This window comes from Pelmatolapia mariae, linkage group LG16_19, assembly GCF_036321145.2.
Source record: "Pelmatolapia mariae isolate MD_Pm_ZW linkage group LG16_19, Pm_UMD_F_2, whole genome shotgun sequence".
NCBI classification, from domain to species: Eukaryota; Metazoa; Chordata; class Actinopteri; order Cichliformes; family Cichlidae; genus Pelmatolapia; species Pelmatolapia mariae.
Window position 1 is genome coordinate 59,991,166 of NC_086241.1, and position 23,111 is coordinate 60,014,276.

The following is a 23,111-nucleotide window of genomic DNA, read 5'->3' on the forward strand; positions in this document are numbered from 1 at the left end:
TATTCCTCTTTCTCTCAGTGCGTCTCAGTCTTTGCTGTCAAATTTCTTTATAATGTAGTTCTTTAGGTTTGTCTAAGTAAATGATTAAAGCTACAGGAAAAAAACACTGGCATCCCACACTTTATACTGTAAATACAATTGTTGGGGGGGGGGTTTTATATATGAAAACATGTATAAGTAAAGACAACAGAAAGAGATTTATACTGTACTGTAAATAAGTATGTTGGAGCATGTTGTAAATTAATACAATGGATACTAAACTGGACATACAGTTGAGATTAGAAGTTTACATACACTCATCACGAGCATGAAAGTCGTGGTGATTTTGGGCTTTTATTGATATCTTGAAGCCGATATTTTTCTGGGATGAAATGATTATAGAGCAGACATCTTTAATGACTAAAAAAACAAGAGTTGGGTGCAAGAGTTTGAATGTATTTTCTCCAATCCACACAGGCTCAAATATACACATACACCCCCACTAGTATTTGGTTAAATGTCCTTAGCATATATTTTAATATGACTTTTATTTTGTTTTGAATATTTGTTTTACATTGTTTAGTTTACAGAGGTGGTTTTGCTTCCTTCTGTGCAGTTTTGACCTAGTTTTTATTAGTTTCAGTGTTAACATGGAGCTTTGCCATGTCAGTGATTACATTTGGGAAAAAATTAACTGATATTTTCTAACTATAGTACAGTTTTTGAAGACTGTAATATAACACATTTAAAGGTATTGGCTTAATTATTTATTGCCATCCAACGTTCAAAAGTCTCTCATGTCAGTTTATTTCAGAATCATATTTTTATATGTTTCATATATTTTAATATGTTTATACTGTGCTTATGTCACCGAAGGGCCCACAGTGATTTGTGCTCCTCTCTCCTCCTCCTTCAAATGGAAGGACTTCCCAGTAGTGGGACTGTACCCGCTGCAGCAGCACAGACGCTCCCTATGGCTTCAGTTAGCTGGCTAACTGCGGCTAGCTAATCCAAAGCTGCGGGGAAAATGTTGACTTTCCGCGCTTTGCTAACTGGCCGGTATGGTTGCAAAGTCGAAGGATTGTGCCATGACTTTACCCCACCGTGCTGTTGATGTTTTCCGAGCCTGGAGTTATGCTCTCACGAAAGAAAAGTAAGAACGAAGCGTCCAAACCAGCCGAGGTACACGGGAAGTATGTGAAGAAGGAAACGTCGCCGCTCCTGAGAAGTAAGCGCAACAAGTGGTTAGCTTGTCAGCTAGCCCCGAATAGCATCACTTAGCTCGCTAGTTAAAGTTAAACACTGTTAAACCTTAGTTAGCTAACATTAACAAATACTGTAAAACGACTCTGTGGGAACATTTATACTTATTTTTAAAGCTCCCACGATTGTAAAAAACAGTTTAATCCTGTACAGTCTAACCAAACACAGCTACGATGATAGTTATTGTAGCTAGATGCTACATGAGCGCCAGTTGTAGTGTATAGTTACAAGATAATGCTTACAGCTTTAAATTACTCAGCTAAAGGCATATTATACTAGTAGATTAGTTTAGTTAAAAGTATTTTTTTAGTGTCTGTACTGACTTATGATTATTGTGATAGCTGCTGTTAGCTGTTTCTATTAGAGTATCTATAGAAGTATTATGAACGTTCACTCGAGTGAAAATAGCAGTATTTTGTAGAAATGTGGGTATTACTAAATTACCTTCTCGTGTAAAAGTTTTATTCGAGAGTCAGTTAATATTATAATTCAGGTATGAAAAGTAAAAGTACGCGATTTGGCTCCTATTAGTAAAATATTCTGTTTTTATTATGGTGTTTTATTTATTTATTTTCAAGCCATCAAGCATGAGCAGCTCCCAGATATTGCGTTGCCTTTTATTGACATTTGCTCTGCTGACATGGTTGCAGATCTTATGCCCTCCTTCATCCGTCATGGACCCACTATACCCAGACGCACAGAGGTCCCTCTGCCAGAAATGGTGCCTTCTTCCTACCCTTTGGCACCCAGCCGGGAACCTGTGGTGTCCCGTAACAAGAGTGTCCTCCGTACCCATGTGCAGAAGACTCCTCACGAGGTGGCCCGCACAGAGAGCCACCGCTTGTCTGCACCTCCGTACCTGCCTCGCAGTCTGGGAGACATTTCGCATGAGTATGGAGGCTCATCACAGTCCTTCCTTACAGACGTGAGCCCCATGTCTGAGAATGGAGATGCCCGGTATTATTACCCCTCTGAACCTTATTATGAAAACCAGCAACATCAACAGCAGCAGCAGCAGCGCCAGCCAAGGAGAGTCCCAGACCGCTTTCCTGAAGACTATAGATACTATGAGCACAATGAGCACAACTTCCAAAGACATCCCCGACAACATACTCCCCCAGCTCCAAACAGACCCCCTTCAGGTAGATTTTACATTATTTTGTGAAGCTCCCTTTTAACACTGTTCATGTCTTTATTTATATATTTTAAGGGATGTAAAGAGGTTTAGTGATAAAAGCAAGAAACACCTAGTTTCAGAAAGTTTATGACTGACATCCCATCAGCAACTCTACAACGTTTTAAAATTTCCTCTTGGAGAACTTTTTTTTTTTTTTTTTGAAAAAAAAAACCTTCTTTCTTTGGTGTATGGCAAGATGTAGCAGTATAAGTGGCTGTACTAATGTATAATTTCTGTTTTGAGTATTATGGATGGTTGTCCAACCACACAGAGGCCACTCTGAAAGGAATGCAGGCCACTAGTTGTCAAATTGAAAAGAGCAATTTCATTTCAGTCTTTATTTTACTGCTCTGTGTTGTAAACATTACTATGATGTAAGTGTAATTACATTGAGATTGGGGGGGGAATGCTTCTTGTCCTCCTCTTACCATAAAGACACTCTTATTTTGTGGCTGGCTTGTCAGCGTCATGTATACAGTTCAGTATTATGTCAGGCCTGCCTATCACGTAGCCTTGTTTGGAGTAAAGTTAAACAAGCATTAGAGGCTCTGCATTTTTCACCTCTGTGTTTGCTGAAACTTTCTGCCAGCAAACTAGTAATTTGCACACTGCCCCCAGTCAAATGTCTCAGCCTCAAACTGCTTGCTAGCATGAATCATCCTTGTTACGTATGTGCTGATCTCCTTATACTTACATTTGACACACAGTGAGGTTTGAGACGCTGCAGCATGTTTGTGTATGAAGCCCAGTCAGTACAATGCCACTATATGTTATTACAGCGTGGCTCTGTGATGTAGTTGGTCACACATTTGCTTTAAGCTGAAATTATGGTTCAGTGGGGGTGGGATGCTGGCCCATCTACCTGCAGAGACCGTCTGTTGTTGGACAGTGTCCAAAGTATGTTGTACAACCGGTCTGTGGGCTACTCTTGCTTGTCCTTTTGTTGGTCCATCAGGCAGCCGGGTAGAAGCACAAGCTAGCTCCCAAGCCCAGATAAGGAGGGTTGCATCACACAAGCATCTGTTGGAAAATCCCCGCCAAATCGGGTATGAAGGTCTTGTGTGGCAACCCCTTGGGAAATAAAAGAGTATATACTGTTTAAGTGGTGTCCTATACTATACTGAAGCCGACACACCTGCTGTTTAAATCTCCTGTTTGCAAATGGCAGCCAGTTAAAAGAAAGAGGGGTTAGCTGTGGATGAACTGAGGGGCTTTGTCAAGGCTTAACTCTTAATAGGGCACTCATTGAAATACTTGGAAATTAAAGTCAGGTTGTCCTGTTCTGTGACATGATTCTTTGACACAACAGCAGTTTCCCTCTTTCCATAAACAACCTGATCAGACAGCTGCAAAAAAAGGGACGGAATGTTTTTGAGTCAATAAGTGTAGATTTACTGAAAACAAAAAAATATTGACAAATAAATTGTAAATATTTACTAAGAAGTGAAAAATGGTATTATATGTACTGATTGTACCACTTTTTTCCTTTTATGTAATTGAGTCAAAGATAAATAAAAAACAAATGGTGAATTATTAAATCAATTTTAGTAGAAAAAAGACTCACATTAAAAATAAACAACTATATATGACTTTTAAGTATAATATAAAACTGAGGAAATCACGTTTCATAATTATAAACCTGAAAATGTGTACAAGTGTTTTAACCTTCTCAATGGATCACTGTCTAATGTTATACAATGCTGTGGCATTATCCAGTGTACTATCGAACTTAAAGTCCTACATTATAACGTGCTATTTCTTTAAAAAGATGGGTCTACAAATGGCTTGACATCACTTGCACTAGTTTTAGGTCACAGGGAATATGATCAGATATGGTGTTGTCACTTTTCATGCCACAAATTTCACTAATTTGTGGAAATCCTACACAAACAACACCTGTCTCAACATGTAGAACAATGTTGCAAACACATAATCTGAGAGTTTCATTAATTTACCACTGTTTTGATGTTACAACCACAGGTGTAGGCGTAGGTAGGGGTGAAGGTTTGGAAGTTTGAAAAGCTCTGGGCCACTGCAGATTTATCAGATGTCACTCTCTGTCACATAGCTTGATCTTTCCTGATTGGTTGGGAGAAAGTTCCACACCTCACAGACAGTCATATGCGGTTCCTCACCTGATATAAGACAATTTAGGCTTATTTTGAACTCGTGCAAAAAGCTGCTGAGCTACTACAGTCCAGGTGTAAAACAGAAATGGCATAAGTTGTCCCTCTGCAAACCCTGAAAGGATGAGCCTGGTATAGTTAATCATATGTTATTTTCTTGTGTGTGATTGATGTTTTCATAAATTATCCCAGTTTCTCTCTCTCTCTCTTCTTTCCATGTTTTCAGTGGTGTTTTCCCTAACTTGTTGTTATCAGTCTACCCACTTTGTTTCATTCAGCCCAGCTATTAGCTCACAAGCATGATTGTAAAATTTGCTACACCTCACGGTGATCTAAGAAATTCCTGTGATGTTTTGAGCTTTAGGTCTGCTGTGAGCATTTTTTTTCTGAAGGAAAGGGCAAACATGATGATCATGATGATGAGATGGGGGTGGTGTAGGAGGAGGAGTGCATTTCTGTGGAGCTCTCACACATTCCTTCCCTTCATTCAGCAGCTGGCAAAGAGCTCCACCTCTGTTGCTGTCACTCTAGCATAGAATTTATCAGATTGTAGCCGCCATTTCGCTGAGATCTTTTAGCGTTCCCCTGTATTTGGAATTCTTGGTTTCTGCAAGCTCATTTGCTTTGAGTCATGGCACTTCTCGCTCATCCACATCCACACAGCTGTCGACTTGACATTCCTCGCTGACGTTATTCTCCAATAAAAGTACAGGACCCGCTGCATGAACCCTCTCTGCTGTCGGCTCTTACAGCCGTTTGTTCTCGCCCAGTGAAAGGCCCTGTGTGTATGCCTGGCCATGCAGAGCTCTCTGCCTTCCTGTCTAAAAGTATCAACAATCCCATTTCCTACCATTCATCACACAGTGTCACTTAGAATAAGATGCCCCTCTGTCACAACAATCACAGAGTCGAGCAATCTCAGTTTTAAAGTTTAAATGCTGTTCTGTCCTCTGCTTTACATGACACTTTCCCACACAGGCAGTTTTTAAGAAATTTCTCCAAATATTTCTTCTTTCCCAGGGGCGCTGTTAGCCAACAGCTGCTCCTCTGTATGGTTGGTCAGACATCTCTGCCTCTCCCTCAGGGTTTCTAAAAAAGAAATGTTTGTTCTCCTCAGCCATAGGTCGAATACAGGCCAAGTCTCTGGGGAACCTGTCCAGTCTGACGGGGGAGGACCTCCCCCTTCCGGCCGGTTGGACCGTTGACTGGACCATCCGTGGCAGGAAGTACTACATCGACCACAACACTAACACTACACACTGGAGCCACCCTCTCGAGAGGGAGGGGCTCCCTCCAGGCTGGGAGAAGGTGGAGTCCGCTGAGTTTGGGGTCTACTATGTGGATCACATAAACAAGAGGGCACAATACCGTCATCCATGTGCTCCAAGGTATGAAGCGTTAAAAAAACGCTGCTTTTAGTTCTTTAAGCAACTAAAGTTCTACTATTTCTTTACTTAGTAGAAAACTTACCCTACCACAATAGAGATTATGTTTCTTTGTATTCTAGCGTACCTCGCTACGATCAACCCCCACCACTACCACCTCCCGTGGCCTATCAGCCACGTCCTGCAGAGAGGAACCAGCCAGTCCTCGTACCAGCTAACCCATACCACACAGCCGAGATCCCAGACTGGCTGCAGGTGTATGCTCGTGCACCACTCAAGTGAGTCTAACTCAGTCTTACCTGACATTTGTCTAGTTAATAGTATTCTGGTCAGTCAATAATCGGTACATTTACAAACAAAGGGAGGTACTAAAAGGAGGAATCTATGGAAGCCACTGGGGGGGAAAAAATGCCGCCCATAAGTCAAAATTCGGGGTTAGTATCTCAAAATTTCAACTTAATAATTCTAAGTTTCTTATTGTACTTTTTATTTAATCCTGGACATAGTTTTTTTTTTTTTTTTTTGTGATAGTAACCAAATAGGAGTTATTTTCAAGCTCTTACCAAAAGTGTAGAATCAGTATTTTTTGGTAGTTTTGGTCAATTGACCTTATAACTTACGGAAATGGAAAAGCATTATGTTTATCCTTGGGTACCTAAATATGTAATGTATTTATTGTATAGTGTTTTTTAATACCTCAAAAACATGTATGTTTATTTGTGGAAAACTGCATTCCAAATCGGTGTTTATTTCAGAGTTTGTACATATTGAATAGAGAAGCCCTGAAAAAAAATCTTACCAAATAAAAGTATTTTGTCACAAAGAAGCGACTGATAGATCTTCAAACCAGCCCAAAGGGTAACTTTAAAGGTACAGTGACTCTCCTCTCCTTTACATCAGGTACGACCACATCTTGAAGTGGGAGCTGTTCCAGCTGGCAGACCTGGACACGTACCAGGGAATGCTGAAGCTGCTCTTCATGAAGGAGCTCGAACACATCGTCAAGTCCTATGAGGCGTACCGGCAGGCGCTGCTGTCGGAGGTGGAGGCACGCAAACAGCGGCAACAGTGGTACGCCCAGCAGTCCAACAAGAACTTCATAGGGAACATGTGATGTGTGTGTGTGTGTGCGTGTGTGTGCAGCAGGGACTTCTCAATGCCACACCTCTCTGAGGTTTCCTCAGTTTGGGAGCGGTCAGAGCTGCCTTTGAAATCATGATTGACTCTTAATTGCCTCTTTACCAAACACATCTGTGCCTTTGCTTGATCCAAATATATCAGCCAGGAGGTCGAGACACATATATGGCCAGGGTGGGGGTCATGTGACACTCCGTTTATGGATGACTGATAGAAACAAAAACAAAAAAAAAAAAACACTAGAATGAAGAAATAATGTGTTGCATCATGGGAAACTGCTTGTGGTTCCATTGAAAGCCACCGACCTGGGAAAATTGCTGTTTGAATTCCTTTTTTAAAGACTGAGAAGCACAGAGTATGAAAAATCAACTCTGGGTATTTGTTGCAAAAGCATCCTGACATTGTGCCTTTAATAAAACAAAGTGCGGCAGTTTTACGTCTGCTCATATCGTGTATACGCCAGCTACTCCGTCATTTTTTCCTGTGGGAGAAAGCGACAGGCAGCTTTTTCTAATTTGACTTCATGGCTTCTTTCCTTTGCTCTGTTACTGTCATAAACTGAAACCACACACAGAAAGTGTACATTGTTCCTTTTTTTATGACGTACTTTTAAGACAATCCACCAAAACCTTAACAGATATTTAATTTTTGATTTTTCTTTTTTGATTGATGAAGCATCAGATTGGATGCGGTGGTTTGAGCGTCTCTCGGCATTATTGTTCGTCAGGAAAATTCACATTTTTGTGCATTTAATTAAACGCAAATAAGCTACTGGAACTTTTTTAAAGAAGTCACATTCATTTTGCCAAAAACTTTACTTTCCCTTTGTTTCAGTTTTTTCATGCTTTATGTTTATGGCCTGACATCTTGCTTCACTGATATAACAGAAGTCCAGGTTCTTGGACGCATATTCTACTGATCACTAATCAGCTTTTATCTCCTCTTAAGATACTCAGAAATGTTTTCTTACTTTTTTTTGTCTACTGGAGACCAGTGATAATGTGTTATTCTCAATATATAAAATGTTTAAGGAGTCCTGTGTATCAGAGGAACCTAAACATTTCTGAATGTCCTAAATGGGAGCAGTGGAATAGGTTTGTACAGAACATTGGGCTTCTCTTTGGGCCTCTGTCATATCTCCTCAGAACAATGTCAACAGTTTGTTCATACCTTATTTTGTGAATTGCAATTACAGGACATAAGCAATAAAGTCTGCAGTGAAGAAAAATACACGTATGGATGTACAGTTGTTGCCTCCTGTTGCTTGCCTGTCTTCCCACAGTGTTTTATAATGGCAGAGCCATTTAAAACGCTGCCGGTACGCCTCGTAGGACTTGTATTTAAAACATTTCTGATTGTAAGAAAACTCAAGTCTAGATTTCATTAATTTGGTCCATCTTTATTAGGTCTTTTCTTTGCAACTGAATTTTTTTGCAATGCGTGTGCTGAAAACTAAGCAGAGTCAATTTGAAGGAGCTCACAAAAAAAGGTTGATTCATTTGACCTTTCAGTCCTCCCACCACATTGAGAGGTGATGCTTTAGGAATGAAAGAAAAGCTCTGTCTCACAGACGAGATATTCCAACACAGTGTAAACAAATACTGCTCTTCTGACTTCTTAATGGACACAACACCCAAAAACATAGTCATGAAATAAAAAGGGATTTCAGAACGTCACGAATCTTAAACTGGTCTTGGATGGTTCTTTGTGTGAAGGCCTCGCTGATGTTGATTATACATTGTGGAAGACTCTAGAAGCCACTCTGCTGCAGTGCCTTTAAATTTTCAACCCTTGAGGTCGAACCTCACTATAAACTTGCTAAATATGCATGACAGTGTTCCTGTATGGTTGGTGAGCAGATCTAAATGGGAGGGGGGAAGAAAAAAAAAAGACATAGAAAAGTTTTGCTGCAGCTTTGTATGTGATGCAGACATTTTACAGCAAAGTGACTCAAGGAGTTAAAACAGTGACCGCAGTTGTACAAATATACAGTAACAGTCTACTAAGCCGAAGTATTCAAACACCAAAAAAGAGCCATCACCGATACAAGCCTTTTGTTTAAAAATGCAAGCTGTTGTGGAAACACGAAAAGCCTCTTTCACCATGCAGCAGTTTTGCACAGATGATTCGGTTTAAGTGTGAGAAGATGATGAAAGAGATGTGGAATGAGGCTCCGTTTCCAAAGCAGGCCTGTCGCCACGCCTAATAGCATCTAGCTTTGATTCCCCCGGTGGCCACAGAATAGCTACATTCCTCGGATTTGCTCGAACATTCAGTGAAACACACAACAATGGCTTCGGCAGCCCCCCCCACATCACAATGGAAACCTAACCTTGCTCTTTCCTCCTAAACCTCAAAGGCCAAACGCACATATAACGATCACTGGGACGATGCGTGATTACAAAACTGCAAGCAGACTATAAAGTGAGATGATGTCGGCTATGTTATGTAAACTTTTGTCTCTCCCACCAGTGCCGTAGCACACAGATACACCAAGCCCTAAAACTAACTCGTGTGCCATGGAGTGTCTGCATGTAGCCAGGCTGCAGCAGGTGAGAAATCTTTTTTTTTACATGTTATGGCACAATACCAGTTAGTCACAACCATTCAGCTATTTTTTTTATAAAGTATACCTGCTTTTAGAGCTTAAAGATGACAGACATTAACCACTTACCATGCTGATGATGCTTGTAACGCCTCATTATTTAATATACAGTACATATTTTGTCTTTCAAACATTGCAGGTCATAGATATTGTTCCTTATAAACAACACTAAAACTTCAAAGAACAAAACAATTGTCACAAATGGGGATTTCACAGATTTGAATATACTTTAAAAATCATTGTCAGTGACGAATGATGGAGGAAAAAAAATAAAAAGAAACGCTCGATGAGAAATAAACAGCAGTCTCCTCCAGCAGAGTGCCCGCGGTATTTGTACAGGTGTGTTTGCTTCACGAACTAAAGGTGAGAGACCATGACACATTGCATCCAATGCTTAGAAGCAGCCACCCACTGAGGAGATGCTCTCGGCATATGCATGAACATTAAACAGTCCGTTATAAGGGTTAAAGAAGTGAACGACTGGTAGTGGCGGGCTGCGGCAGCCAGTACCAGAGTTAAAGAGTGCCTGATGGGTGAGGGCATTCATCTGCCTTCCTCCTCCTCCGCTTCCTCCCTCGGTCCATCACGAGGAAATCTCGGACATGTTCTGTCTTTGAACTAATCAGTCCCTCTTCTTGTCCTGCTCCTCAGCCACCTCCTCCACCTGATGCCCGGGGAAGGCGTGGTGATACAGGTGCCTATGATTGGCTGCTACATTATACAGCTTGTAGAGAGCCTATGGAGAGAACATGGAGCTGGTTAGTTTTTTATCTTACGGATTACTTTTGCAGGAAACACCTGAGTTACATTTTCACACATACACAAGATCACGACAACAAAGTCCATTCAGTCATTTACCCATCATGCATGAACATGCTTATAGTTCTAATATAAGCTGGTAAAGCTAAAGCTATGCACACATATTTTGTACAATGATCAGTGTATATCAAGTGGTTTATCACTGCATCTGTATACTTTTAGAAACAGAAACCGGTAGCTGGGATTTGGGTTTCTTTTTTAATCTAGTCATATGGAATAGAAGCATTTCAATACTGATAATGTTTTTTTGACTTCCTTTGTACCTCTGTAGACCTGAAAACAAATTATTCTTATATAACTTATTCACTCTGTTTGCTCTCTTTATTTCCACACTGCTGAAACATGCACAGCAGGCTTCCAGTGGCTACTTTTATCAGTTTTCTTCATTCATATTTGATTTGAAACACTAAATCAACTGCTTCATAAATGTTACATCTGCTGATTCTGACAACAAAAAATGGAAAGAGAAAGTGAGCTCCCTGAGAGCTGTTATATAGCAGCTTGATTTAAGCCTGATTTAATAAGCTTAAAATGGGAAATCAGGGAGCACTCAGTTGATGTCCATACACAGCCCACTGTTTACATATAAAATTTAAACTTTAGGTTATTTTTCAGGACAATCCGAGTATATTTTCTGCTGGGACACCACAAAATATGAAAACAAACTCAATTTGAATTTGATTAACATGTCATTCACAATCATTCACAACTAAAAAGACTATAGAAGGTTAAAGATATGTAATGACTGCTTAGAAATAAAAGCCAGTACAGATGACTAGCCTAGAAATGTGTTCTACCCTTTCATAAAACTCACAGTGGTGAGCACAGGAAACCTACAGGACATCAGTTTTGCTCAATTGTTCATTTTTTAAATTTAACTTTCATAGAATAATCTGCTTTAAAGTCAAATGCCATGGATTTATAAGTCTCGGCTTTTTCAGTCCTGGGCACATTTTGTTTCAGAAGTTTAGACCAGGAAGGGAAGCAGTCTGTTTGGAAAAAGCTTTGTTTGCATCGGACCAACGGCATTAAAAACTGCACTATTACCATAAAAATAGGCCTTTCATCAAAGTGCTGATCGGCCTAATAAAAACTATTATTCGTAGAGTAATATAACAAAGCAAATTTTGATCCAAGAGGGAAATCATCTGAAATCTTAATTTGAAAATATCTTCAGCAGCTGTTTAAACTATGTATAGACGAGCCCAATATGATTTCAACCATCAAAGCTGAAAGCAACCTGTTCATCAACAGTATCAAATCTCTTAGAGTGGAGAGGAGAGCAGAGGCCGTGATATCTGCTAAACTGAGATGGTTTACTGTAACAGAAAAATCAGGTGTTCATACTATTCATCATAACAGTTAAATAAAGTCATTAAAAATTAAGACACATACAAGCACAAAAAGCAAACTTTGCATCGACCTGTGCTCATAATCACAGAAATTTAGAAATTATATTTAGTCTTGCACACAACGATAGCAGCTGCAGAGGAAGTTTTCCAAAGGTGCACAAGGGCGGAGAATTTTTAATTCATAAAGCGGCCTTAAGGTGTGAATTGAGGTGTCTTCATTCAGGGAACATGAGGAAATTTAACTGTAGCTCAGGGAATTTGAGCAGAACTTGAGTTTGATGACAATAATCTCATAGAAATGCATCAGTGGCAATGTGTTCTTGTTAATACTTCCAGTTGATTTGCTCTACTTACCTCGTTTGTGCTCCCCTGCAGAGGCGTTAAAAGAAACAAACATACAGTGTGAGCACAGGTAGTGAACATGTAACACAAACAGCACATACAGATTCTTCGTTAACAGTGCACAATTGTTGCTCTTAGGCTTGTATGGATTTGCTGCTGCCACTAATAAAGGAGGTTTTTGCCCCCTAGTGGTTTAAAGACACTCTTTCATTTCTAACAGATGTGGATGGATACTGTGTATTGTATTTGTCTTTAATGGCTAATGTTAAAGTGAAAAAGCCATATTCTCATTTTAAAATAAAGTAAATGTGTGCAGATAAAAGAAAAAGTAATGATTAATTATTTTTACCAGTGACTCTGGTTTCATATGTTTTTCCTCAGTCTTCATGCTTTGTAACAGGACAGCTAGAGCAGCTAGAGCTCCAACCATGTGTTTTATTGCTAATAGCAAATCTCATATCTTTTGTGCTGCTGTTAAAGGCTAAAGATGTGAAAGTTTCCCTTCTAAACCACGAGGTAATTTAATGACACACATCAGTGAAGTTGATTCAAAACACACTTTAACTGAAATACAGCAAAAGTTCAAACTGTTCTGATAAAGTGGGGATATTGCGTGACCTTTAAAGTGTCTGCTTATTTTTATTTGTTCTCTAAATAGGGTCAAAAACATTAAATCACTTGAGATTATTAGCTTATTTTAACCTTCTGATCCCCTAGTCTGCTGATATACTGCAGTTCACAGGAAAGGAGCTGATATGTGTTATTATTTTAGTTTGTTAAAAATTTCTATGCTTATTCGGATGAAATTGCTCTTTAGTGTTTGTTTACAGCACAGCTTCAGATCCAGATGTCCAGCAGCAGCCTGTATTCAGTTTGAATATTGCTATAAACTGCTATGGATCCGTTTATGTCTTTTATTTAGCTGTAGCTTCTGCTTTCCCACATTCATTGATGAAGATTTCACATAATTAAGCAGTGTGTTGTCCCACTTGCTCTTATAATAATTATTATAAGATTATATTTTGGTCACTTTCTAGTTTCTGGACTACAAATCTATTCTCTACTCGTAAAAGTGGGGTACATGCCGCTCTCTGCTGCATCTGCATAATAAAGGGAGGGTTTGTATTGTATGTATTGATTTCCCAGTGATTGCACTGAATAATGCTACTATCAGTGCTTGATGATTTGGTGGATTGCCTCAATCTGATTAAGAGACTGAAATAATTTTGTGCATGTTTTTCATCTTATCTACTTTGCCACAAACGGTTCATTAAATTCTTTAATGACTGAGCCTTGTCTCGGGTTTGATAACTAAAGGCTCCACCCTAAAACGGGTGGAATATATATATTAAAATCTTTGATTATTCACTCTGAAATATTCTTAGACACTACACCCGCAGTGTGTAGTGCGGGTGTAGTGTCTAAGACAATAGGTCTGATTAGTTTGCTTTTGAAGGTAACATTGTGATGTTTATCCAGTTGAATTGAGGTTTGCAAATGTGAAAAGGGTTGATTACATCTGCAAACATCATATTCCATTAACATTAATTACACAACACTGTAAGGACATTCTGATTGGGAGCCGAGCCCCCATAAAAGTTTGAACCTAAAATCATCCCTAAACTAATCAAACCGCAAGAGATACCAGACCTGATAACGGTATAAGTGCTCAAAACCTGAATGCATGTGATGATTTTCACTCACCTGACATCTTTTAAATTCAATACCAAACAAATCATTCTCCTTTTTTCTTACTTTTATAAGTTGTACAAAATCTAAGCAGCCACCATTACCATCTAACTACTGATAAGTTAGACAGGTTATTCTTTTTATTTACCTGGTCCCACAGCGCACCAGCAACCTGGTCAATGACGGCACCGAGTTCTCGGTATTCCCCAGAGTACCGGATGTAAGCCCAGGTGCACAGAGTGATCAGCGCCAGGCCGAGGATCATGTTGCACAAGCTGGCAATGATGTCCACGCCCACAAAGCCTGTGATGCCCGCGGCTACGTACATGACAAAGATGACCACGAACAGCGTGGCCGGCGTGCGGGCTGCGTGGAAAATGTTCTTGGAGTCATTGTGCTTGATGTACTGGACGAACACCTCGTCGATCTCTCCCTCCAGCTGCTGCAGGTAGCGGCGGCTGAACTCTTCACCTCCCATCTTCTTCACACCCTTAAACACCTGCAGCGCCTCCTCTCTGATGGCGCTATGTCGGGCTTGCAGCTCACTGGGGGCGAGGAAAGGCCGATCACCTCCACAGACCTGTGAGAAGTGACAGCAGTGAGTCGGTGAAGTCACTTGGTAGCTACTGGACATTCACTTACAAATCTGTTTTCATCTACCTCCTCCATTTTCTTGTTGTACAGATCTTTTGCAGCTGCAACAGCTGCTAAATTATTTGCCTCAGCTGTGGCCTGAGGGGAAGCAAATGGAAATATGTAAGAATCAATGTCAGCAACCACAAATTAACAGTATGGATAAGCTTACAGCAGTGATCAGAGGTTTACGTCCACTCATCATTGATTTTCATGGTTATTTGGGGCTTTTAAGGATTTCTTTGAACTCTTCTTATATTATTATTAGATTCAGGCTCAAATATATACATACATCTAAACTCATATTTTGTAGTATTTTTAGTAGCCATCAACAACCTTCTGGCATAATTATGGCTGGATATTTGACCACAGCCCTGGCTTTTAAGCATAGTCAACAAATTTTCACTAAGGTTGAGGTTGGGGCTTTGGGAAGGCCATTTCATAACTTTTGATGTGTGTTTGGGAACATTGTCTCATAAGTTTCCTCTAGCTGTTGATCTGAGACGAAGTTGAAGAATTTGGAGATAATCCTCCTCCTTTATTCCATCCACCACTGGCAGCAAAACAGAGCATGATGCTAGCACCACCATGCTGGACAGCTTGTACAGTGTTCTTAAGTTTGAAGGCTTGAGCCTTGGTGGTTCCTGTGTTGTTCCTGAAAATCCTAATCAAGTTCCTCTCATGTAGGGGCAAGTTTGGGTTTTCTTCCAGACCTTAGCAAAGTGGTGACACATTTGTTTGAACTGATGATCTTGGAACCTGCAGTTGTTTAGAAATGGCTCCAAGAGACCTTCCTAACTTATCTGACTCTACATTTCTACTTCTTGGATCTTCACTGAGTTCCTTGGAGTTTCCCATTGTTCTGAGTATTGATCAATCCAATGATTGCTGTCAAACAAATCCTTTTTATGCGGCAAAGACAAACTACCAGTTGCTGTCAATCATGATCACTGATGAAAAGTTAACAGACCTTGGCTTTCACAGCTTAAAATACTGCGAGATCAATTACAAGACTGAAGTAACTGTAAATATATATTTCAACATGCATCTATACTTTTGACTCTGTGGTGTAGAGAAAATCCAAAAATTACAGTAATTAAATTTAAAATTGTGCACTTGATTTTTGTTATTTAAAGTCATTAAGGCTATATGCCATCCAATCATCCTACCCTGAAAAAAAAAAAAGTTCAAAGAAACCGTTATAATCCCCAAATTACCATTAAAATAATGTCCAGATGAGTGTATGTAAACCTCTGACCAAAGGTGTATCTTGAAAGCGTGCAAAGCTTTATTGTATGTTAGCAAAATAATCATTAAAAATATACCTGTAGCATTGACTTTGGATGTGGCAGCTCCTCGCCTTGGTAAATTTTGATGTAAGCCTAAAAATACAAAAAAAATAAGACAAATGAAAAAGTTAATTTGTTACATTTGATCAGTCATAAATGGAAATATGACACTTTAAATAAAGAAAGGACAGAGTCTGGTTGTTGTGCATATCACCACGGTGCTTTGTTCTGACCTTGAAATACTCCAGCAGGCCTCTGCACGTGATTTTGCTGCCGTTGATCTCCTTCACATCGATGTTGCGAGGACTGAGGAGCCAGGGGACCAAGACCTTCAGGTTGTTTATAAACTCACCATCAATCTCTAGACAGAGAGGACAACGGCTGGTGAGTGTGTACAGCATGGCAAAGTCACCACTGACAGCAGAAGCCTTCTTTGGGACAAAATGCAAGACCCAAAAAACCTGCCCAGCAAGGCCTCGACGAGCATTAGAAAAACCTCCAGAGCCCTCATATCTCAATCTGAGTATTTTCAGGATATATCTAAACATGTCTGATCTATAGAGGCCCCACCAGCAACTTTTAAGACCTAATATCCCGATCGTAGATACCGCAGGACAGACCGAGAGCTTCCATGTCATCACTGAAGTGAGCGAACTAAACAATATTAGGTGTTCAAAACTAGAAATACATTTGCAGAGTGCATCCTCCACCAAGGCTAATGTCCAATGCTAATGCAGCATTTCAAATTTTATGGGGTCTTCTTTCACCCGAGCGTCACCTCCTCACCAAGTTCCAAGAAATTTGGCTGCGAAGTTTTTGCCTAGCCTTTCACAAACAATACTATTCCTGAATGAAAGGTGCATGTGGTGTAAGTGAGCAATGAAGAAAATGTACCTTTGATTCTCCCATCAAAGTGTGGGTTGGTGGCCACTTTGAGGCCAGGGTGAGGCATCAAGAAGCAGGAGATGTTGGTGAAGCAGGAGTGGATGTGTTTCCGCACATTCTGCAGCTCTTCATGCTGGTTCTCTGAGATCTGCACCGCAAACACGAAGACAAGATGTGCTTTGGTTGAGCTAGTCTCAGCAGCAGTAAGCAACCACATCACTGCAAAGGCTGCACAGGAAACTGATGTGACAGGAGTGAAAGTGGTGTGACCATCTGTCTCAGTAACATCTGTGATGTCTGACCTTAAGTCTCTTCTCGAGGAACTTCATGCCGCCTTCCTGTCCATAGGGAAACTCATATGGAAAACTCCAGTCTCGAACCAGGAAAATCATGGACTAGAAAGGAAATTATAATTCTTGTGTTATAAAGTGGGCTCACTCACTCAAATAATTTTGAGACATAAAAATGTGTTAATAGAAATACTAAAGATATTTCTATTAAATACAAAATACCTGGAATGGTTTCAGGAAAGTCTCCTCCATAGCTAGTCTTCCATACTCAGTGAAAAGCTGAAATAAAGTAACAATATTGTAACAAGTAATTTGAAGAACTAATGTGTCAGGATGATAATTCTGATATTAATATATAAACAAGTCTGTTGAAGGAGTTGCAGTACTGTGCAAAAGTCTTGAACCACACCCAATTTATTTATATTTTGCTAGGAAAATGGAAATAGCTCCAGTTATTGAAACATGTGAAACCATATATGGAAATACAGTTTATAAGGCATAAAGAAAGCTCTTCTTTGGATTGTGGCCACCTTTTATTATGTTTTGTGTTAAGATAATCCCACACTGCTTCAATAATATTGAGGTGGGGAAACCAATCCACAACTTTTTTCTTTGTATTTTTTTCTTTCCAGGTATGCTTTTGCTGCATTGACAGTGTGTTTGTGTTTGATCCTTTTCATTGTTAAAAAATAATCTGAAAGAAGAGTACGGTAGACATAGGAAGAGATGGAGGAAGATGTGGCAAACCTAAAGGGACAAGCCAAAAGAAGAAGTCATGTTCAAAATTAAGACCTGTTGCCACTGATTTTCAGTCCAGTTCTTGTGTAATCTGGCCTACACCAGTCCTTTCACCCGGTTTCCCTTCCTTATAAATGGCTTCGGCAGCCTCCCTTCCACTGAGACCATTTCTGATAAGGCTTTAGTAAACAGTAGATGTACCAACTGAAGGGTCAGATGCATCTGTATAGACCAGTGTCAGGTCTTTGCTGGATTCTTTTTTTCTGGTTTCTTAAGTTCATGACTTTCAGATACTGTTCATGTGCTGTAGATGGTTTATTTTAGACCTTTCATTTCTTTTTTTGTCCTCCGCTTGTTCAGTTTCCTCAAATTTTTAAGGACATACAGCACACCATGCTGAGATATGACATGCTCATACTTTGAGCTATGTGCTCTTTTTATGCTTAAATGATTCATAGGTCAGTGTTAAGTGGTTTATCAAACAAAAAAAAAACATTCCTGTGAAAACGGTCAGACACAACAACTAGATTGAAAATGAGTAAAAAGCAGCCAAAGTCCAAAAAGAAAAAGAAACTTTAAAAGACTGTCAGAAAGCCTGGAGAACTATTGATCAAGACCACTTTAAAATATATAAGAAGGTCTGGCCTAACGAAAGGAGGGGGGTAGCTGAGGACTTTAGTGCAGTACTGTATTTTCCTGTAATAACTGAAAGGCAATTTTACCTGCAAGTGCTGAAGGTCGTCCTCTTGCACATTCTGTGAGATGTTGTAAACCTGAGAGAGGCCATTGAGTTAGAGGGTTCTTTTCTTTAAACATGTACAACTTGAAGAATGTGGTAAATCTGTCCAGGTTAAATTATTGACCAAATAGTCCTATTTGCATTAAGGAACAAACGGGACTAGCAGGTATAATATGTAAAACCTGTGTCTTAGTTTGGTGTGTTAGCATGTAAACTTTTGTTATAAAGTCTGAGCTTGTTACAAACAGAGGAACTATTTTCTTTCCAAAACAAGCATGCAGCTAATTAACATTAGACCTCAGCCGAAAGAGGAAACAGGGTAGGGACAGATGGGCCATTTCTTCTGAACAATGATGCAGTTGGCAGGTGTGCTTGAGTAGAAAGAAAAGAACTAGTTTTGGAGACTTTTCACCCAAAACTAGACGTCAGTCTTGTGGTGGCGCTATAGGAAAACTTCTGGGGTCATTAACGTCTCTAAAGGATTTCATGGCAGTTTTATTTTAAAAAAAAAATCATCACTAAGATAGTCCATCCCAAACAAAGTTCAAAGTACATGCATGCATTTTTACAAATACTTAGCTAAGCTGGATCAGGTGACTGAAGGTCACTGCACCTGCATGGAGCTTATCATGGTGCTCAAGGCGAACACAGTGGCTGAATCCCTCAGCGTCGACTGGCTGTCAAATGTGCCTTGCGTGTCCATTAGCAGCACAGCAACCTGTGTGAGGAGACAGATGAACGCATTCACCTTTGCTGCAGGAGTCAGTATGTTCGCCGTGGTTCTGCTGTACTGAGGAAAGTGAGTTTTAATACAGCGTGTGGAGTGTTTACACTCCAGAGAACAGAAAGTGCCTAAAGCAACCATTCATGTTCAGCAGCTCGTTTTGAATGAAACTAAAAAGAACGACCAACCTTTGATGCAAAATGTTAGAAACATTTGGCTGATGCAGGTATAAAAAAAAATGTCCTAAACCACAAAAGACTCCTTTCAAGTTATCCAACCAAAGCTGCAGCTACGACTGTGAAGGTGAGAAGCTTTAAGACGACCTGTTGCCAGGCTCATTGAGAATATAAAGGTGTCACTGTAAAGAGGTTAAACAAGTATATGTGTGATATTTAATTAAGCACTCAATTGCACTTTAGCCTACTCGTCCAGTCGTGGGATGAAATACAGTCTCACCTTTCTTCCGTCTGGTTTGTCCACCAGAAAGACCTCGCTCCAGATCTGGATCCCGGTGGTCTCCCTCTCTGAGCCGCCCCTCCAGGAGAAGCCAGTCAGAGGTTCTTCTGGATTGCCGAGCCAGTTTTCAGACGCCTGAGCACCGACAGATCACATGTTAGGCTAACAGGTCATTTTACCCTCGGTGGCTTTGAAATATTGCATTTTTTTTTTTTTTTTGATCTGCTGCTTGAAAAAAAAGAAGGTATAAATAGGATAATGGAAGATAAAGAAATGCATAGCCATTTTAATCCAAGATTACTGTACATAAGCAGGTTGGTGCATGCATGTAGTAATATAATATCATAAATATTCTTCTTTTTTGCCAGTTCCTTTGCTATATTTCAATTTTTTATGTGCTACATCAACTCACAAGCTAAATCGGGAAGTTTTCCACCAGCACGACTGAGCCGATTCATGCACACAGACTGTATGATCTATACCACGCAGACTGGAGTAATGCTTTTGCAGAGACTTACATGGTTGTACATGTAACGCAGCATAAAGTCCATGAGGAAAGACTTGCCCTTCCGGAAAGCTCCGGCCACGGAGATGGCCACCACCTCGCGATCTCTGACCTCCTCAGACAGCAGGATGCGGCTCAGCGCCGCCTCATCCAGCTCAAAGGTGTGGTCATCTTTGACCAGCAGCACTTGGATGGGCCGAGCTCGTCCATCTGGCTCCTCCTCCTCCGAGCTCCAATCATAGACATTTTTATCACTGAGGGACCCTGGAAGAGAAGACAGTCGTGGGAAATCATAAAACCTGAAGCAAGAAAACGGCATTAACATTACAGTCAAACACAGAGATGAAGGCAAAATGTTTTATTTAAAGAATTTATTGTGTCAGTGAAACACCAACTAAAATGTTGTTGTGTGAGTGACTGAACAGCGAGAACTTCTTCACAGTGATGATAAGCGCACTTAGCAGTCCATTAAGTGATGAAACAGGAAAGTTGAGTCCATTACTCCTTCCTGTTTCAGCTCCAGATCAATAGCATGGCCTCCAAGCTTGTTAATAATATTCATAATGAATCAGGCTACACTCTTTTTATCCAATGAGATCATGTGCATTCAGAGGTTTTTCCGTACTTTTCCATGCAATGACTCAGTGTCTTTCCAGTCTCTGCTGTCTCATGTAGAGTGTAAGGGCTGAATGGGCTTCCTGCAATGATTGGAGGCTTTCCGAGCTCCCAAATTCCCCACACTGTAATGTTTGTTTACTGAAGACGAAAGAAAGTCCAAACACACACCGCTAATTCCAGTCACTGCAGCTGTGGTGTTAATTTTGAGCTTTTAATGCAAATCAAAGCATGGATACAACTCTTTAAAAAAGCAGCAGTGACAGATTAAGGAGTAGCAGACAAAATTTTAAGGATGTGCTAAATGATTAATAAAGGGTGCCAAGAATGCACGGTGAATAATTCAGCAAGGAATCATCCAAGGTTTCGTCTCAGGCTTGAAGGGGACTATCGGGGTGGATTCACATCTCTTGCAATGGCCTCTTCAGCCAGGCCTGGCATCATGAGCCTGCCTGGTTAACCTGATCATGTTCCTCTGCTGCTGCTGCTGCTGCTGCCCTTAAAACAGCCGAAGACGTCAGAAGCGGTCTGCTTAAAGTGGGTCAGCCCAGATAAACTCTCTGATGACAAACAGCAGCATTTCACCCTTTTCCCCCTCACTCGCAATGCAGTCATTCAGCCCCTTCCTTCCCCTTGCAGGCCTGAATTTAAAGTTAACACAAAGCATAGCGTGATGTCAGTGACAATCACGAACAGTGATGATGACATTAACGGCCAGGGTGCAGATGGTGGTCCTGAGGATGATGAGAGGCTATCTTCTGATGCAATATTACATAATTGTATGCCAGATGCACCACGTACAATCACGAGAAGCTCACTGTGATAAACAAAATACACCAGAAGCTGGTTTTCAGGCCTCTTAGGGAGGTCCAGAGAGCACTAACAGACATTTCCCTACGCGCTGATCACTGAATAAAAATATAATATGTCTTAGAAATATAGGTCTGTGCTTGCTTATGCCTGATTAGACAATATTCCTGCAGAGACTCACAAAAACACGTATTTCCCACCATAAATGGCGTCATGCATTGCTGCATTAAAATAAATAAACACTGGTCACGATACGGTCAAAACGAAACCAAGCCTTTCATCATGGAGTCTAAGATAAACATCTTACTGGCTTACACCCTCTCCTCCTCGGCCGGGAGGATAAAAACGGTTTGTGCCGTCAAGAAAAGCAATGAAATATGAAATACTGTACGTACACTCACCCCAGCTGTCTCTTTCTGGACGGTGTTTCGCCATAATACTGTCCTTATATCCCTTTGATTGTGGGTTACTGAGCGACCCTAGTCGGTAGTCATGAGTGTATATCGTGGGCTGGGAGAATGCCCTGGCTCCACCAAAACGATGCTCGTATCGCAGGAGGATGATGGAGCTTTTATCCTCAATGTGATGCAGCCATGCTGTATCTCGCTAGGGGGCGCAGTTCTAAAGCAGCAGCTTGAGGCATGGAACGACAGCTGCAGTTCAGCTCATATTGCAATGTCTACAGAAAAGAATGATTAACGATTATGTGCTTGAAAGTGCGACCAGAAACGCATTTCTTTGTCGCTGCCTTCACGTGAAATTGTAGCTTCTACCGGCAGGTGGCGGTAATTACACAGAGGTTGAAAGGTATGCCCCCTTCAAGTGCGCCTTTGTAAAAATGTAAATTCCAAATGGGTAGAGTAGTAGTCAGTATGTTGTTAAAATACTACATTCAATAAATAAATAAATACAAATCCCCCTCTTTATTGAACTGTTACTATACGTTGAACTGAACTGTAACTTTATGAATAGAAAACATCAACTCAATTTAAATTTTTATTTTTTTAATTAAAACAATTACCCATATCATATTCTAACACATGGATAAATATTATTGTCTTAAAATAAACCACTTTCATGTTGAGTAATAAAGAAAATTACAGATATCTGGTTTTAGACCTATTGATATCAGATAATTATTTCACTTAAATTTTATTTTTAAAAAAGAATAACTTAAAATATTACTATTATCATACATCAAAAAAAATTCAGACCTTTTTCCACCAACCCTTTGAAAAATAAAGATATTCTCTTATTTAGAATATATTTATTATTCCTGATTGTATTTTGTGGCATGAAATTATGCTTGTAAAGCATTTTCAAATACAGTAATACCTGCAAATGATAACTTTAAGGGGTCATAATTACATCTCAATAGAAATTTTATTCATCCAACGTTTTTGAAAAGATATGCTGAGATACTAAACCATAACTACATCAAAAACGAGCCCATAAATCAAAATTTGGTTTGAATAGATAATAAAGAAAAGGTACTATTTTAAAAATGAGACGTCTAGATACATTTCATGTGCTTTTAATGCCCTTTATATTTT

The 23,111-nt window shown here is 40.0% G+C and overlaps 2 protein-coding genes across 3 annotated transcripts; one reads left to right on the forward strand and one right to left on the reverse strand.

The window, feature by feature from the left end:
- Positions 1-900: 900 nt before the first annotated feature.
- On the forward strand, positions 901-8,299 carry sav1 (salvador family WW domain containing protein 1). Its single transcript, XM_063497292.1, has 5 exons — positions 901-1,207; positions 1,893-2,384; positions 5,663-5,933; positions 6,053-6,208; positions 6,831-8,299. The coding sequence occupies exons 1-5, from the start codon at positions 1,093-1,095 to the stop codon at positions 7,042-7,044; spliced, it is 1,248 nt and encodes a 415-aa protein (XP_063353362.1). The 5' UTR covers positions 901-1,092; the 3' UTR covers positions 7,045-8,299.
- A 146-nt stretch (positions 8,300-8,445) lies between these two features.
- On the reverse strand, positions 8,446-22,175 carry atl1 (atlastin GTPase 1). Of its 2 annotated transcripts, none has more exons than XM_063497290.1 (14): positions 21,954-22,175; positions 20,147-20,397; positions 19,629-19,763; positions 19,062-19,166; positions 18,432-18,482; positions 17,194-17,250; positions 16,984-17,076; positions 16,691-16,829; positions 16,030-16,157; positions 15,833-15,889; positions 14,535-14,606; positions 14,023-14,454; positions 12,198-12,212; positions 8,446-10,408 (listed from the first exon to the last, which is right to left on the reverse strand). In XM_063497290.1, exons 1-14 carry the CDS (start codon positions 21,991-21,993, stop codon positions 10,295-10,297), a joined length of 1,689 nt encoding a protein of 562 aa, XP_063353360.1. In that variant the 5' UTR covers positions 21,994-22,175; the 3' UTR covers positions 8,446-10,294. The 2 variants fall into 2 exon arrangements, with proteins under 2 accessions (XP_063353360.1, XP_063353361.1); XM_063497291.1 differs by having other exon boundaries at positions 21,960-22,173.
- Between the last annotated feature and the right edge of the window lie 936 nt (positions 22,176-23,111).